General features: G+C 36.0%; 1 protein-coding gene across 2 annotated transcripts in view; it reads right to left on the reverse strand.

The window, feature by feature from the left end:
• Positions 1–17,358, reverse strand: part of LOC150100027 (protein disulfide-isomerase A4-like) — a 193,690-nt gene that overhangs the window by 138,119 nt on the left and 38,213 nt on the right. For both annotated transcript variants that reach the window (XM_090403155.1, XM_090403156.1), the window contains one exon: positions 12,102–12,307. In XM_090403155.1, the coding sequence (XP_090259281.1) occupies positions 12,102–12,307 (206 nt within the window). The remainder of the gene's footprint in view (positions 1–12,101; positions 12,308–17,358) is intronic.

Consider the following 17,358-nt stretch of genomic DNA (forward strand, 5'->3'; position numbering starts at 1 on the left):
AGTCCAGGTGCTACCAGTTCAGATCTATCATTTGCTCCTGCAAATGATAGATCTGAACTGGCAGCACCTTACTTTACCCATTCCTTTGTCAGGAATGGTTAAAGTAAGGAAAGAGAAGAAAAAAAAAAACGGATACTTACCAGACACTTACCTATATCCAAAGGCTAAAGAGTTCATGGAATGTTGAATCATGATTGAAAAACCAAAAACTAATCCAAAAGAGACTAACAATATAATGTGATGTGAATAACCAGAGATGATGACTCACCTAATCTCGAACCAAGTATCAACTCAAAAGTCAGATCAGATAACTAACTGCAATCTCATACTCCCACAATCAGATAACTCTACATCATCAGGAGACAAAAATGAATAAAATAAAAAAAATATATATATATGTTACAAACATATATCGATCACAATAAAATATTTGAAAAGTAGAATAACAATGGGGGTGCTTAAGGGTCAAAGCTGTATAACTGAGAGGAGACCTCCACATAGCCTTTAAAGGAATGCAGAGAACCGACCAGGGCTTCTGACCTAATGTCCAATACTCACCTTCTCGTGGTGCACCCTGTTGGGTATCTACTTTGATACTCAACGAAAGAGGATGGGCTGGCAATTTGGGATTTAGCCGACCAAATTGTATTCTTATTGGTTAAACCAAAATAAAAAATGATGGTACAACATGACAAAATTTCATGCTGGCTGGGGCGTCGTCGGTTAAACAAGGCCCCCGTTGTTTTCGCCAGGGAACCAGGGCGAACAGCGAAAAGTCAGCTACTGGAACAAATCTGAAAACAAACCCCAACTCAACATCACCAGAGTTAAAGATCGGTACTATCAACATAAGAAGCCTGAATGGCAAAGAAATGGAGCTAGCTGAGGAATTAGATAAGTACCAGATCGACATAATAGGGGTGACTGAAACAAAAAAGACCAAAACTGGTGAGATCTTTCTGAGCAATAAATACAAAATGTTATATTCAGGCAATGACAATCAAGGAAAAGAAGGAGTAGCCATAGTATTCAACACAAAATATGAGGCTAATCTTCTTGAATGGCAGTCAATCTCAAGTAGAGCAATGTGGGCAAATATGAGAATGGGGAACTGGACAATGAGACATTTGTGCCTATGGTCCCACAGAAGGTTCTACTAAGGTAGAAGTGGAGGAATTTTTTGACGCTTTAGAAAAAGCAACTGACACAATGAAAAAGGAAAAGTTGGTCCTTGTTGGGGATCTAAATAGCAGAGTAGGAAATGATTGTGAGACTTATAAAAATATTTTGGGAAAATTTGGAGAAAAGAGCAAAGCTAATAATAATGGCAAATATCTGTTGGATTTCTGCTCAGGACATGGACTGGTTATTACTAACACCATGTTCCAACACAAAAATGTGCACAAATTCACATGGAGAGAAGAGGCCAGGAATAAGAAAAGTCTCATTGACTATGTTATTGTTGATAGTGATGTTTTCTCCCTGGTGCAGGACACCAGAGTGTACAGAGGATTTGAAATTGAAAGCGATCACTATTTAGTCTTGAGCAGGATAAAACTGAATTTCATACTGAAAAGAATAACATGTAAGAAAGTTTTAAAGCGAATAAAAGTTGAGCAGCTCTCAGATGTGAACTGTAGACTAAAATACAGAAAGATTATTGAAAAGAAAATGAAAGAGTTTGAGAACAGGAACCAAACCTTGGAGATTCAGTGGCAAACTCTGAAGAAAACATTGATTGATTCTGCCAGAGAGGCATGTGGTGAGGTTGTGTGCAAGGATAAAAAAATCAGAACTCCCTGGTGGACATAGGAAGTTAAAGAAGCAGTGAAGGAAAAGAAGAAAGCATATCAAAAGTTCCTGGGAAATAAGTCAGCTTTTACTCTTACAGAATACAGAGACAAATGTAAGAAAGCTAAACAGTGTGTAAAACTAGCTAAACAAAAGTCATGGGAGGACTTTGGCAAGAATATAGAAAATAAATATCAAGACGGTGGCAAAATATTCTGGAGGTTGTTGAAGAAGCTTGGGAATAGAGGAAGAATGCTGTAAAAGGAGTTAGAGAAGATAAAGGTGACATGAAAACAGGAGAAAAAGATATCCTTGAAGTATGGAGTAATTACTTTGAAAAACTGCTAAATGAAACAAGCAGTGATGACAGCACAGTGATAAAAAACACTGACCATGCATGCAATCAGGAATACATATCCATACTTGAAGTTGAAAAAGCCATCAAAGGCTTGAAATGTGGAAAGGCAGCAGGAGTAGATGATATTCGACCAGAAATGCTGAAGTATGGTGATATAAGAGTCTTACAGTGGCTGCACTGCATAGTTCAGAAAGCCTGGACAGAGGGACGAATTCCCAATGATTGGAGTAGAGCTCTCATAGTACCCATATATAAAAAGGGAAATAAAACTGAATGTGAGAATTACAGAGGTATTTCCCTACTGAGTGTTCCTGGCAAGATCTATGCGAGTATACTTGAGAAACAGTTGAGAAGAATTGTGGAAGAAAAGCTTGGTGAAGAACAAGCTGGATTCAGGCCAAATAGAGGCTGTCAGGATCAATTCTTCACTTTACGACAAATAGTTGAGAAAGCATGGGAATATAACAAAGATCTGTATTTAAGTTTTGTCGATTTGGAAAAGGCATATGACAAAGTGCCAAGAGAGAAGCTATTCATATGCTGCAGTTATATGGTGTCAATGGGGCATTATATCAAGCAATACTTAGTCTTTATTTGAGTTGTAAGTCAGCAGTTAGAATTGAAGGAAGTACAGGAAGATGGTTTAATGTTAAATCTGGTGTGAGACAAGGATGTACATTATCTCCTCTGTTATTCATTATCTATATGGATCACATTATCAAGGAAAGTGGTAATAAACCTGATATCAAAATTGGAGATGTTAATGTCAGCTCTTTGCTTTATGCGGATGATGTTATACTTCTAAATAAATCCGCTACAAGTCTGCAAGATTCTCTGACTAAATTGAATAGCTGTTGTAATAGATATGGTATGAAGGTCAGCAATAAAAAGACAAAGACAATGAAAATAGGCAGAATCACTGAAAATGTAAACTGTGTTGTGAATGGAGAACCTGTGGAACAAGTAAAACATTTCAGTTGCTTAGGCACGATTTTTACTGAAGATGGTAAATTAAATATAGAAATAGACAACAGAATCAGCAAAGCTGGTATGGTGGGAAGTCAATTGAATAAATTCATATGGAATAAGAGAGAAATTAGTTGGAACACTAAATTAGCTGTATACAAGACAGTGTTCAAACCAGTTTTAACTTATGGATCTGAGAGCTGGGTCAGAAGTAAAACACTTGACCAAAGACTAGAGACCGCAGATATGAGAGTCCTGAGAAAGATTAGAGGCGTGAACAGATGGCATCAATGGCAATATCGTATTAAAAACGAGGATATTAGGAAAGAACTTGACATTGTCAGCATCCAGGAATGCGTTAGCAGAGCTAATCTCAGGTGGTATGGTCACCTAAACAGAATGGGCGAGGAAAGATTAGCAAAACAAGTGTTCTCTGCCAGGTTGGCAGGAAAACGACCCAGAGGAAGACCAAGATATAGATGGATTGATACGGTACAAAGTGCCTTAGACGATAGAAATATAAGATCTTATAATGTTGGAGTCTTGACAAGTAACAGACTGATTTGGAGGAAAATTGTAGATAGGAAGTTAGTAATGATGTAAATTTTTCATGTAGTACTGTCATATCCTGTACACCCCTTGAGGGTACATGACAGGAATTTGATGATGATGATGATGAATAACAATGGAATGCATGCATGTGTTATGTACACATTTAATGGTTATTTGCACGTGCATTAGATGTTTAATGGGAGAAGTCCAGCCTAGACATAAAATCATGCCTTGTTTCTTGTTGAACTGTTGAGGGTGTTTTATCATTTCAGCTGACTAAACACTCTTAAAAACATATATCGATCACAATAAAATATTTGAAAAGTAGAATAACAATGGAATGCATGCATGTGTTATGTACACATTTAATGATTATTTGCATTCTGCTGGAATTTGCACGTGCATTAGATTTTTAATGGGAGAAGTCCAGCCTGGACATAAAATCATGTCTTGTTTCTTGTTGAACTGTTGAGGGTGTTTTATCATTTCAGCTGACTAAACACTCTTAAGTAGAAACTGTAATCTGTGTGGATCATGTTGATTCACACAGATTACAGTTTGTTTGTTGCCACAATATTTGATGTTTTGTATCTTCTGTACATGCTACCAATCCTGATTTGTACTTTTTCTTGTTTTCCCATATTCTTGAAAGGTTTGCATGTCAGGCAAGACATGCCACTGTTATTCTCATTTTCAGTTTATAGTGATCGATACGTTTGCAACCTAATTTATTTTATTTTATTTATTTTCATCTCCTGATGATGGAAAACAGGAATTTCATGAAACTAGTTGAATGTTTTAATAAACAATTTCACTACCAGTTGTTCCATGTGGTAAAAATACCAGCAACACCATTGTAACCAAGGTCAAAAGCATTCTTGGTAAGTAACCCTCCTTAATGCATAGCATTATGTATGCTCAAAAGGATGTGCACTTTGGCATTAGGGCAGGGGTGGCCAACCTTTTATGTTCCATGTGCCATACAACTCTTGTACCCTTATAAACTTCAAGTAAAAATATGTTAATATAGACATGATATATTAATATTGAGGAGCACGAGTATCAATTGTAAACTGATTAACAAAACCTGAGATGCACCACTGTTGCTAATGCTTCATGCCTCAGGCTGAAATAAGTGAATGTGCAAAAGATGTGCATGAAACAATTAAATTGTTAAAAATAATTACTAAGAGTTTTACCTTTTTTTTTTTCCCTACAAATCAGTTTTTGGTTAATATTTTTTGCATAAACAGGCTTACTTTTTTATTATTATCATTGGGTCCAATGCGCCACTTTTAGCCCATGCGCCATAGGTTGGCCATCCCTGCATTAGGGGAAACTAAGCAAATGAGGTGAAGTCATCAGCTTCTACATACAAGTAGCCTAGTCATGAAGATACAACACATGCAACTTATACTTGGATATGGATTAAACAAGAATATAATTTATCGGTAGGCATAATTTACTTAGTAACAAAGTGAAAAGACTTTCTACATCTTTTTTTAGATCCAAAAATATATATAAACATATGCTTCAAAAATACAAAATATAAATTAACAAGCTAAGCTGTCAAGAACCACTGTAGTATAAATAATAGAAAACATGTGGATACAGAGAGGAGGTGGCATGAATTATCTGCTTACTAGCACCTTATGGGGATGATAACTGAAAAGTTGAAATCTGGTGTATGGAGAAATGACAGTGGTAGGTTCTTTTATTTGATGAGGAAGTTTCTTCTAGATAAGGCATAGAGGACTTGTTCCAATCAATGACATGATGTGTATGGGAAATGTTAAAAGCTGAACCTGATTTTTCTTCCCCATTCTGAGCTGCACACTGAGATGTTATGAAAGAAAGTAGGGAGATAAGAAAGTCTGAAAAATACAGGATGTTTGTAGAAGGGGTTATTATCTTTGAGAGAACAAAGATGGTATGGATGGTGAAAATAAGTTAGAAACTGAGGATATATAGTGCATCTCAAATTTGAATGCAGAGTAGGATTAGAAAATAGTTTATTTTGGATCAATTTCCTTGGATAACTGTTAGGAATGAGTTGATTAAGCAGAGGTTGTAATTCTTCATTTTTCTTGTCTTCAGCTTTCAAGAGCATGTTTTTTGAGAGTATATGAATAAGTCCTATATTTTGTAAGGAATGGTGCAGATATGATGAAGGCAGATAAATCCAGTATAAGTAGAGGCTTGCAGTAAATGTCTAATGTGAAACAATTTTCAGAAGTTTTTAAAATGAGAACATCCCAAAAGGGTAATTTGCCTGTCTTTTTCAACTTCCAAAGTGAAAGTCATTTTTAGGTAGAATAAATTGAGAGTAATTATAAAACAATTTAAATCAGCAATGGAATTTACAATTTTTATTTAAGAATTTAGGGACACGAAACACATGTTGAAATTATTATTTTACTTATTATTAATAAAATAACAATTGACATTTTGACCCCTGTATTGAGGTCATCATCAGAAAAATATATGCGTATATGAAAACAAGCTACATGCTTTTGCACTCTACAAAGGTAAATTGAATTAATGCTGTTAATTGATCTTTTTCTTAGAATGACCTGCAGTGGTTAAAAAAAAAAAAAAAACCTACAATAAACCATGCTAAAGTCCTCCCGTACTAAGATTTTCTTCTGGACTTGTACAGTTCGAGTCGCTATTGAATGTTAAAAAAAAAAAAAAAACCTTCACTAAGTCTTCTTGTATTGAGATTTTTCTTTGGCTTGTTCTGGTTGCAATAATGGTTGCAAATGGGTCTTCCACATTCTTGGTCATTAGACTGTCAATTTTCTTCAGGTTAGGATTGTGTTTCAGCATTTCACATGCTTTTTTAAATTTCCTCTCGAACCAGGTTTTGGTGCAATGTAGGGACTTGGTACCTTTCCAATCAATTCTGTGGTCTGGATTATGGTTTGAGAGGCCTGTTTTTCCAAAATGGAGGTATTTAATGTGTCGTTTGTGTTTGTCCATCCTAATTCGGATGGTTTGCCCTTCCCCTATGTATGGTAGGTTACATATTCATTGTATTTTGTAAAACCATGGGTGAGCTAGGTGTGGAAGAGGATCTTTGGAAGAACTGAGTAGGTGTCTTAATTTTGTCAGGGGTTTGAAGGTGGTTTTGATGTTGTATTTCTGTAGCGTTCTGTCTAATTTTTCGGAAATGCATCTAACATAAGGTATGGCAATAGCATTCTTGAAATTTTTTTTGTTTTTATTAGTATCTCTGCAGAGGATCTTGTGAATATTTTTATGCTGTATCCATTTTTTTTATAAATGTATGGTTGATAATCTTGTATTCCTGGTTTAGAGCTTGCTCATTTGAACAACTAGTTTGAGCTCTGTGTTTAAGGGTGCTTACGACACCTAGTTTTTGTGTTGGGTGGTGGTAAGAATTTTTGTGTGTGTACTAGCCTGTGTGTGTGTGTAGGTTTGCAATAGACTGAGAAGGAGAGACAGCCTGAGGGAAGACGTGTGACGAGTGTGTGTCTAGAAAAGGAAGAGAGTTGTTTTTTTTTTTCAATTTCAATGATGAATTGGATATGTTTGTGTTGTTTGTTCAGGTGGCTAAGGAATGTATTCACTGCTTCACGGCCATGGGACCAAATGGCGAAAATATCATCAACGTATCTGAGCCAAATTTTGGACTTTAGGTATGCTGACTCTTGAGTTTGTTGCTCAAAGTCTTCCATATAAAATTTAGCTATTGGGGCGGGAGGAAGTGGTGAGTGCATGGCTGTATCTTCTTTTTGAAGGTAAAAATTGTTTTGCCATACGAAATACCTGGAGCGGAGTACATGGGCAAAGAGGGCCATGATGTCGTGTGGAAATATGTTCTGTGGGAGCATAATAGTATTATTGATCGGGCCATTAGTGAAAAGAGCAGTTATGTCAAAGCTGACTAATAAATCTTGGTCATTGAGTGTAATGTTTTTAATTTTGTTTACAAAATGCTTTTTTTTTTTTTTTTTTTTTTTATGTAGGAAGGGGAATGACCTACCAATTCCTTGAGTATGGGTGCTAATTTTTTGGCTAAGTGGTAATTCGGGCTGTCGATTCCTTCAACAATCGGACGTAGTGGTGTGCTTGTTTTGTGTATTTGGCAAGCCGTAAATTCTGGGAAAGCAGGCATAATGAGGTATTAGTTTTTTGGTAGTTTCTTCTGGCCATGTGTTAACGGATTTAATTAATTCAGTTGTTTTCTGTTTGATGCGTGGGGTTGTAGTTTACCATTTGGTAGGTGTTGTGGTCCAAAACCAAATGGTTCATTTTTTCTATGTAGGTTATCCAATCTAAAACAACAGTAGCATTCCCTTTATCTGCTTTTGTGATTATAATGTCCGTGTTATTTATTTATTTATTTATTTATTTTATTTTATTTTTTTTTTTTAGGGATTTGACGGCCAGTTTTTCCCGTTTTGTTTAGGTTGCTGCTTAATTTGTTGTTTGAGTTTAGTATTCAAGTTTCCATACGTATTTTGTCAGCTAGACTGGTGGGAGGGATCTTAGACTACTCTCAATATGATAAATGATATCCAGTTTGTTTACTGACCTCGGCGCAATGGCATAGTTTAGGCCTTTTTCCAGCAGTGAGAGTTCACCTTGGGTGAGGTTGTAGTTTGATTTGTTGATAACCAGGCAGTGGTCCGATCGTGGTTTGTTGCTCCTAACTTCGTTTGTGGGCGATTGGCTGCTCCTTGTGATGTCAGTTTGTGATTGGCTGCTCCTCTGGTTATGGCATCCTGATTGTCTTGTGCTTTCTTGCTATTTTAGTGCTTGGAACTCCATTATTAAGTTTTCATTCTTTTTGAGTAATAGGTGTTTGGCAGAGTTGTCTGTGATCTTGTTTAAAATATCCCAAATTTCAGGATTAACATACCTGGATAGCTCTAATTTTAGTTGTAAAACTTTGGCTTGAGCAGATGCTAAGTTTTTTCATGCCTCGTGGATCTGTTCCCTTAACAGTGCTTTTTCCAACTGGGCATAAATACGGAGCGCTTCAGCTGATGTAAACTCCTTTTAGTTTAATGCAGTTGGGTATTAAGTTGCTGTCTCTACATCGTTTCAGAAAGGCTAGTCGATTAATTAACAAGGAAACACGTATCTTTAGTTTGGCTGCACTGCTTGTGGGTCAAATCTCCATGGATTATGATGACTCTTTCTTTCTTTTAAGATTGCACGGTGATCAGCATTCATATTTACGAATTTTAGGACACAAAACACACGCGTTGAAATTATTATTTTATTTATTATTAATAAAATAATAATTGACATTTCAACCCCTGTACTGAGGTCATCAACAGAAAAATACATGTATCTGAAAACAAGCTACATGCTCTTGCACTCTGCAAAGGTAAATTGAATCTACGCTGTTAATTGATCTTTATCTTAGTCTGACCTCTAGAGTAAAAAAAAAAAAACTACAATAAATCCTGCTAAAGTCCTCCCGTACTAAGATTTTCTTCTGGACTTGTACAGTTCAGGTTGCTATTGAATGTTAAAAAAATATACACTGCTAAAAATACACAAAACAAACACACCACTAAGCTTGATTGTTGAAGGAATCGACAGCCTGAATTACCACTTACCCAAAAAATTAGCACCCATACTCAAGGAAATGGTAGGTCATTCCCCTTCCCACATAAAAAAAAAAAAAATACACAACATTTCATAAACAAAATTAAAAACATTACACTCAATGACCAAGATTTATTAGTCAGATTTGACATAACTGCCCTTTTCACTAATGGCCCGATCGATAATACTATTATGCTCCCACAGAACATATTTCCATACGACATCATGGCCCTCTTTGCCCACGTACTCCGCTCTGGATATTTCATGTGGCAAAACAATTTTTACCTTCAAAAAGAAGGTACAACCATGGACTCACCACTTCCCCCCACCCCAATAGCTAACTTTTACATGGAAGACTTTGAGCAACAAGCTCTAGAGTCAGCTTGCCTAAAGTCCAAAATTTGGCTCAGATACGTTGATGATATTTTCTCCATTTGGTCCCACAGCTGTGAAGCACTGAATACATTCCTTAGCCATCTGAACAAACAACACAAATGTATCCAATTCACCATTGAAATTGAAAAAAAAAAAAAAAAAACTCTCTTCCTTTCCTAGACCCACAATCATCACACGTCTTCCCTCAGGCTGTCTCTCCTTCAAAGTCTACCGCAAAACTACACACACACACAAAAATTCTTACCACCACCCACACAAAAACTAGGTGTCATAAGCACCCTTAAACACAGAGCTCAAACTATTTGTTTAAATGAGCAAGCTCTAAACCAGGAATACAAGATCATCAACCATACATTTATAAAAAATGGATACAGTAAAAAAAACTATTCACAAGGTCCTCCACAGAGACACCACTAAAACCACTAAAAACAAAAAGGATTTTAAGAATGCCATTGTCATACATTATGTTAGAGGCATTTTGGAAAAAATAGACAGAACACTACACAAATACAACATCAAAACCACCTTTAAACCCCCGACAAAATTAAGACACCTACTCAGTTCTTCCAACGATCCTCTTCCACACTGAGCCCATCCAGGGGTTTACAAAATACAATGCACATGTAACCTACCATACATAGGGGAAACAGGGCAAACCATCCCAATTAGGAAGGACAAACACAAACGACACATTAAATAGATCCATTTTGGAAAAACAGGCCTCTCAAACCCCATAATCCAGACATTAATCCAGACCACAGAATTGATTGGAAAGGTACCAAAGTCCCTACACTGCACCAAAACCCGGTTCGAGAGGAAATTTAAAAAAGCATGTGAAATGACAGTCTAATGACCAAGAATATGGAGGACCCATTTGCAACCATTATTGCAACCAGAACAAGCCAAAGAAAAATCTCAATACAAGAAGACTTAGTGAAGGTTTTTTTTTTTTAACATTCAATAGCGACCCGAACTGTACAAGTCCAGAAGAAAATCTTATTTTAGCAACCTGAACGGTACAAGTCCAGAAGAAAATCTTAGTACGGGAGGACTTTAGCAGGGTTTATTGTTTTTTATTTGCCCGACCACCAGAGGTCGGGATACGATAAAGATCAATTAACAGCGTACATTCAATTTACCTTTGTAGAGTGCAAGAGCATGTAGCTTGTTTTCATATACACATGTATTTTTCTGATAATGACCTCAATATCAAAATGGCAGTTGTTATTTTATTAATAATAAGTAAAATTATCATTTCAACACGTGTGTTTTGTGTCCCTAAATTTGTAGATATGAATGCTGATCACTGTGTAACCTTAAAAGAAAGAGTCAGCAATGGAATGCTTCCAATTGATGAAGATGCCACCCACATACCTCCAACAGATGAAAAAATCTGAAAAAAGGTTTCAGATTAATTGTACAAGGAACTTTTTTTTTTTGACATTTTCCACAAAGAAATTAGCGCATGGGAGTGGGGAAGAAGGAATAGAGGACTTCCCATGGCTAGGTCAAAAAGCTGTTTGTAGAGATATAGTTCCATTCAAAATAATTAGATTGAAAGTAACACTTAAAGTCTTGTGACATCAGGAGAGAAAAGTTTGTTAATGAGGTCTAGAACTTCATCGACTAAGACATTCGTGTATAGTGAGAAGATTTCAGGACTGGCAAGGATGTCCAGTGATGCAAATGAGATGTAGGATAGTTTTGGGGCAAAATGTGAAGAATTTCTGATAAAGTAATTCAAATATTGGAAGTGGTTCTATAGCAAATATGAGTATTTGGATGATAGGTAAGTAGGCAAACTCCATTCAAGGAATAACACCAGCCTTGTGGATTTTTGGGATGCTATACAATATTCACCTGCAAATAAGAATAGCATGTACAATAAAAAAAAAAAAAAAGAACTTTTTCCATTTCTATCTAAATGTACTATATAACTCTGGATATATTTAAAAATCATGTAATGATTAACATTACTGACCAGTTAAAATGAAATTTCTAAATAAAAAAAAAAATAATAATAATAAAAAATTGCGATAAGGCAAAACTTCAAAAATGTAAAGTGAGGTATTACCATATGTGTTTTAAATCTTAAACCCTCTATCAATTTTGTCAGAAACCATAGATTAAAAAATTTCTTAACCATATTCAGTAATGATCCACCTTCACCCAAAATGCATGTCTTTCATAGCAAAAATTACAAAAAAAAAAATAACTTTCTTAGCCAGAGCTCTTATATTTAAAAACCAAAATACTACATATAACCTTAAATTAGGAATAAAGCTTGGAAATCAACTACATTTAAAAAACCTAATAAAAGAATCGCATATCCAGGAGCTGTTAGCTAAAACAGATTTTAGCTAACAGCTAAAATAAAATGCAATTCTCTGTTTTTCAATAACATCATATCTAAAAAAATTCAACTGAATAAAAATACCCATGGTTCTCTTACCCATGGCTGTCCTAGGTCCATCATATGAATACTTTTCACCTTTTCGAAAAATATACAAAGTGGGATATCCTGTAACATCAAATTTACTCGCCAACTCAGTTTCTACAGTTGCATCCACTTTAGCTAAAGGTATTAGTGGGTCCTCGTCTTTCAGAAGACTGGCAGCTTTTGAATATTCAGGGGCCAAGGCTTTACAATGGCCACACCTTGGTAATAAAATAATAAAACAAAACAGTAAATAAATAACATATTATAATTTACACAAGTAATATAAACACATATATTGATGAAAATGTATTTTTCATGGTCTGTTGTTCGATCAAATTCATAACCTAGGAAAAAACACCACTGAAAATAAACTAAATGCACTGGTAAACACACTACACTAAAGTAGTTTTTCAGACATGTATTCATAATAATGAATACATGTCTGACTGTGGGGTGCTTAAGGGTCAAAGCTGTATAACTGAGAGGAGACCTCCACATAGCCTTTAAAGGAATGCAGAGAACCGACCAGGGCTTCTGACCTAATGTCCAATCCTCACCTTCTCGTGGTGCACCCTGTTGGGTATCTACTTGGATACTAAACGAACGAGGATGGGCTGGCAATTTGGGATTTAGCTGACCAAATTGTATTCTTATTGGTTAAACCAAAATTAAAAATGATGGTACAACATGACAAAATTTCATGCCGGCTGGGGCGTCGCCCGGTTAAACAAGGCCCCCTGTTGTTTTCGCCAGGGAACCAGGGCGAACAGCGAAAAGTCAGCTACTGGAACAAATCTGAAAACAAACCCCAACTCAACATCACCAGAGTTAAAGATTGGTACTATCAACGTAAGAAGCCTGAATGGCAAAGAAATGGAGTTAGCTGAGGAACTAGATAAGTACCAGATCGACATAATCGGGGTGACTGAAACAAAAAAGACCAAAACTGGTGAGATCTTTCTGAGCAATAAATACAAAATGTTATATTCAGGCAATGACAATCAAGGAAAAGAAGGCGTAGCCATAGTATTCAACACAAAATACGAGGCTAATCTTCTTGAATGGCAGTCAGTCTCAAGTAGAGTAATGTGGGCAAATATGAGAATGGGGAACTGGACAAAGACTTATTTGTGCCTATGGTCCCACAGAAGGTTCTACTAAGGTAGAAGTGGAGGAATTTTTTGAGGCTTTAGAAAAAGCCACTGACACAATGAAAAATTGGTCCTTGTTGGGGATCTAAATAGTAGAATAGGAAATGATTGTGAGACATACAAAAATATTTTGGGAAAATTTGGAGAAAAGAGCAAAGCTAATAATAATGGCAAATATCTGTTGGATTTCTGCTCAGGACATGGACTGGTTATTACTAACACCATGTTCCAACATAAAAATGTGCACAAATTCACATGGAGAGAAGAGGCCAGGAATAAGAAAAGTCTCATTGACTATGTTATTGTTGATAGTGATGTTTTCTCCCTGGTGCAGGACACCAGAGTGTACAGAGGATTTGAAATTGGAAGTGATCACTATCTAGTCTTGAGCAAGATAAAATTGAATTTCATATTGAAAAGAATAACATGTAAGAAAGTTTTAAAGCGAATAAAAGTTGAGCAGCTCTCAGATGTGAACTGTAGACTAAAATACACAAAGATTATTAAAGAAAAAGTGAAAGAGTTTGATAACAGGAATCAAACTTTGGAGATTCAGTGGCAAACTCTGAAGAAAACATTGATTGATTCTGCCAGAGAGGCATGTGGTGAGGTTGACTGTAAGGATAAAAAAATCAGAACTCCCTGGTGGACACAGGAAGTTAAAGAGGCAGTGAAGGAAAAGAAGAAAGCATATCAAAAGTTCCTGTCAAATAAGTCAGCTTGTGCTCTTAGAGAATATAGAGACAAATGCAAGAATGCTAAACACTGTGTAAAACTAGCTAAAAAGTCATGGGAGGACTTTGGCAAGAATATAGAAAATAAATATCAAGAAGGTGCAAAATATTCTGGAGGTTGTTGAAGAAGCTTAGGAATGGAGGAAAGTATGCTGTAAAAGGAGTTAGAGATGATAAAGGTGACATGAAAATGGGAGAAAAAAATATCCTTGAGGTATGGAATAATTACTTTGAAAAACTTCTAAATGAAACAAGCAGTGATGACAGCACAGTGGTAAAAAACACTGACCAGGCATGCAGTCAGGAATACATATCCATACTTGAAGTAGAAAAAGCCATCAAAGGCTTGAAATGTGGAAAGGCAGCAGGAGTAGATGATATTCGACCAGAAATGCTGAAATATGGTGGTATAAAAGTCTTACAGTGGCTGCACTGCATAGTTCAGAAGGCCTGGACAGAGGGACGAATTCCCGATGATTGGAGTAGAGCTATCATAGTACCCATATATAAAAAGGGAAATAAAACTGCATGTGAGAATTACAGGGGTATTTCCCTACTGAGTGTTCCTGGCAAGATCTATGCAAGTATACTTGAGAAACGGTTGAGAAGAATTGTGGAAGAAAAGCTTGGTGAAGAACAAGCTGGATTCAGGCCAAATAGAGGCTGTCAGGATCAGATCTTCACTTTACGACAAATAGTCGAGAAAGCATGGGAATATAACAAAGATCTGTATTTAAGTTTTGTCGATTTATAAAAGGCATATGACAAGGTGCCAAGAGAGAAGTTATTCAATACGCTGCAGTGTCAATGGGGTCTTATATTAAGCAATACTTAGTCTTTATTTGAGTTGTAAGTCAGCAGTTAGAATTGAAGGAAGTATAGGAAGATGGTTTAATGTTAAATCTGGTGTGAGACAAGGATGTATATTATCCCCTCTGTTATTCATTATCTATATGAATCACATTATGAAGGAAAGTGGTATTAAACCTGATATCAAAATTGGAGATGTTAATGTCAGCTCTTTGCTTTATGCGGATGATGTTATATATCTAAATAAATCTGCTACAAGTCTGCAAGATTCTCTGACTAAATTGAATAGCTGTTGTAATAGATATGGTATGAAGGTCAGCAATAAAAAAAGACAAAGACAATGAAAATAGGCAGAATCATTGAAAATGTCAACTGTGTTGTGAATGGAGAACCTGTGGAACAAGTAAAACATTTCAGCTATTTAGGCACGATTTTTACTGAAGATGGTAAATTAAATATAGAAATAGACAACAGAATCAGCAAAGCTGGTATGGTGGGAAGTCAATTGAATAAATTCATATGGAATAAGAGAGAAATTAGTCGGAACACTAAATTAGCTGTATACAAGACAGTGTTCAAACCAGTTTTAACTTATGGATCTGAGAGCTGGGTCAGAAGTAAAACACTTGACCAAAGACCACAGATATGAGAGTCCTGAGAAAGATTATAGGCGTGAACAGATGGCATCAATGGCAACATGATATTAAAAACGAGGATATTAGGAAAGAACTCGACATTGTCAGCATCCAGGAATGCATTAGCAGAGCTAATCTCAGGTGGTATGGTCACTTAAACAGAATGGGCGAGGAAAGATTAGCAAAAGGAGTGTTCTCTGCCAGGTTGGCAGGAAAACGACCCAGAGGAAGACCAAGATATAGGTGGATTGATACGGTACAAAGTGCCTTAGACGATAGAAATATAAGATCTGATAATGTTGGAGTCTTGACAAGTAACAGACTGATTTGGAAGAAAATTGTAGATAGGAAATTAATAATGATGTAAATTTTTCATGTAGTACTATCATATCCTGTACACCCCTTGAGGGTACATAGCAGGAATTTGATGATGATGATGATGTCTGACTATGACCCAGCAAGAAAGTTTTAGCACATATTTGTATTCATATAAAATAAATGCAAACAGATACATTAGAATTAATTTCTTCACCATTATCATGATGATACAATTGTTTATACCTTATTGATGATCAAGTAAACAATCTCACTCTGTTCACCCAGTCATGCCGTCTAGTTTGATGTGGCAAGATATTTTTATAAATATAAAGATAAATCAGTAACTATAATAATAAATTTAGTTTAATCCTTTATCCAAATAAGCAAACAAAGTTTGCGCCTGAAGTATCTTCAGGACCGAGGCAATTCGTGGTAAAGGTGGACTAAGCTCTCATCACTTGTCTTAGTATCTCCCATAATGCAAAATACATCTCCTTGCAGACATGTATAATGCTATGCATTAAGGGAAGGGCCACTACCCAGACCGGTTTCAACCTTTATTGAGGTCTCGTCAGTGGGAACTTCCAATAAACCAGTAACATAAAAATAATTATAAAAGAGCTGGGAAGGACTGAGAGAACTGAGAAAAATTGTGTAAGAGAAACTGAGAGAAGAACATGTTGGACTCAGGCCAAATAGAGGCTGTTAGGATCAGATTTTCACTTTATGACAAATAGCTGAGATATCATTGAGAGTATGACGAGCATCTGTACTTAAGTTCTGTAGGTCTGCAAAAACATTCATTGTGTTGTCTGGGACTTGTTCACATACACCTTATCCTTCAGGTAACCCCCATAGGGGTTCATGTGCAGAAATTAGGGTGCTGCAGCCAGAAACATTAACAGTTGTCATCGAATATGTCATTGAAAAGCATCTTTGTGAAGCTGAAAATGCAAGGCATTTAGGTGATATGGTTTTTCACAATTAATGATAAAATTCTCCATGTTTTGTATTTCATTATAACAAAAAACAAAATATATATATATATATATATATAATTGGTAATTAAAAAAGTTATTAAATGTCATTCGTGACTTATGGGCCACTCTGTATATTAACATTTTATTATACATTATATATTAATGATAAAGGAGGAGGAGAAAGGAAAAAGAGAGAGAGAGAATCAAACCAAAAGGAACTCCCAGCTCCTATCCCTTTTAATTTTTGTTTAGTGAACTGCAGCCTTACCTATGTACAATTTTTCTAGTTAAAACCCAGGATGTAGCTTATAACAAAACTGCATTCTGCACTGATATAAATAGCATGAATGCAGTAATTAACTTAACACTTCAATTAAGAAAGTGATATAACAAGCAAGAGGTGTTTGGGGAGTTGAGTAAACTAGATGTAAATAAGGCTGTGGGACTTGATAATATATCACCGCGTATTCTGAAGGAATGTGCCAGAGAGTTGACACCTGCCTTGACATATTTTTTTAATACGAGTCTTGCACTTGGTCAAGTCCCTAAAGAGTGGAAGGAGGGCAAGATTGTGCCACTTCATAAAGGAGGTGATCGAACTCAAGCATCAAACTATAGGCCTATCTGTGTGTCGGGTGTTG

Source organism: Typopeltis vanoorti, chromosome 13 (genome assembly GCF_054136105.1).
Source record: "Typopeltis vanoorti isolate ZY-2024b chromosome 13, IOZ_Tvanoo_1.0, whole genome shotgun sequence".
Lineage (NCBI taxonomy): Eukaryota > Metazoa > Arthropoda > Arachnida > Uropygi > Thelyphonidae > Typopeltis > Typopeltis vanoorti.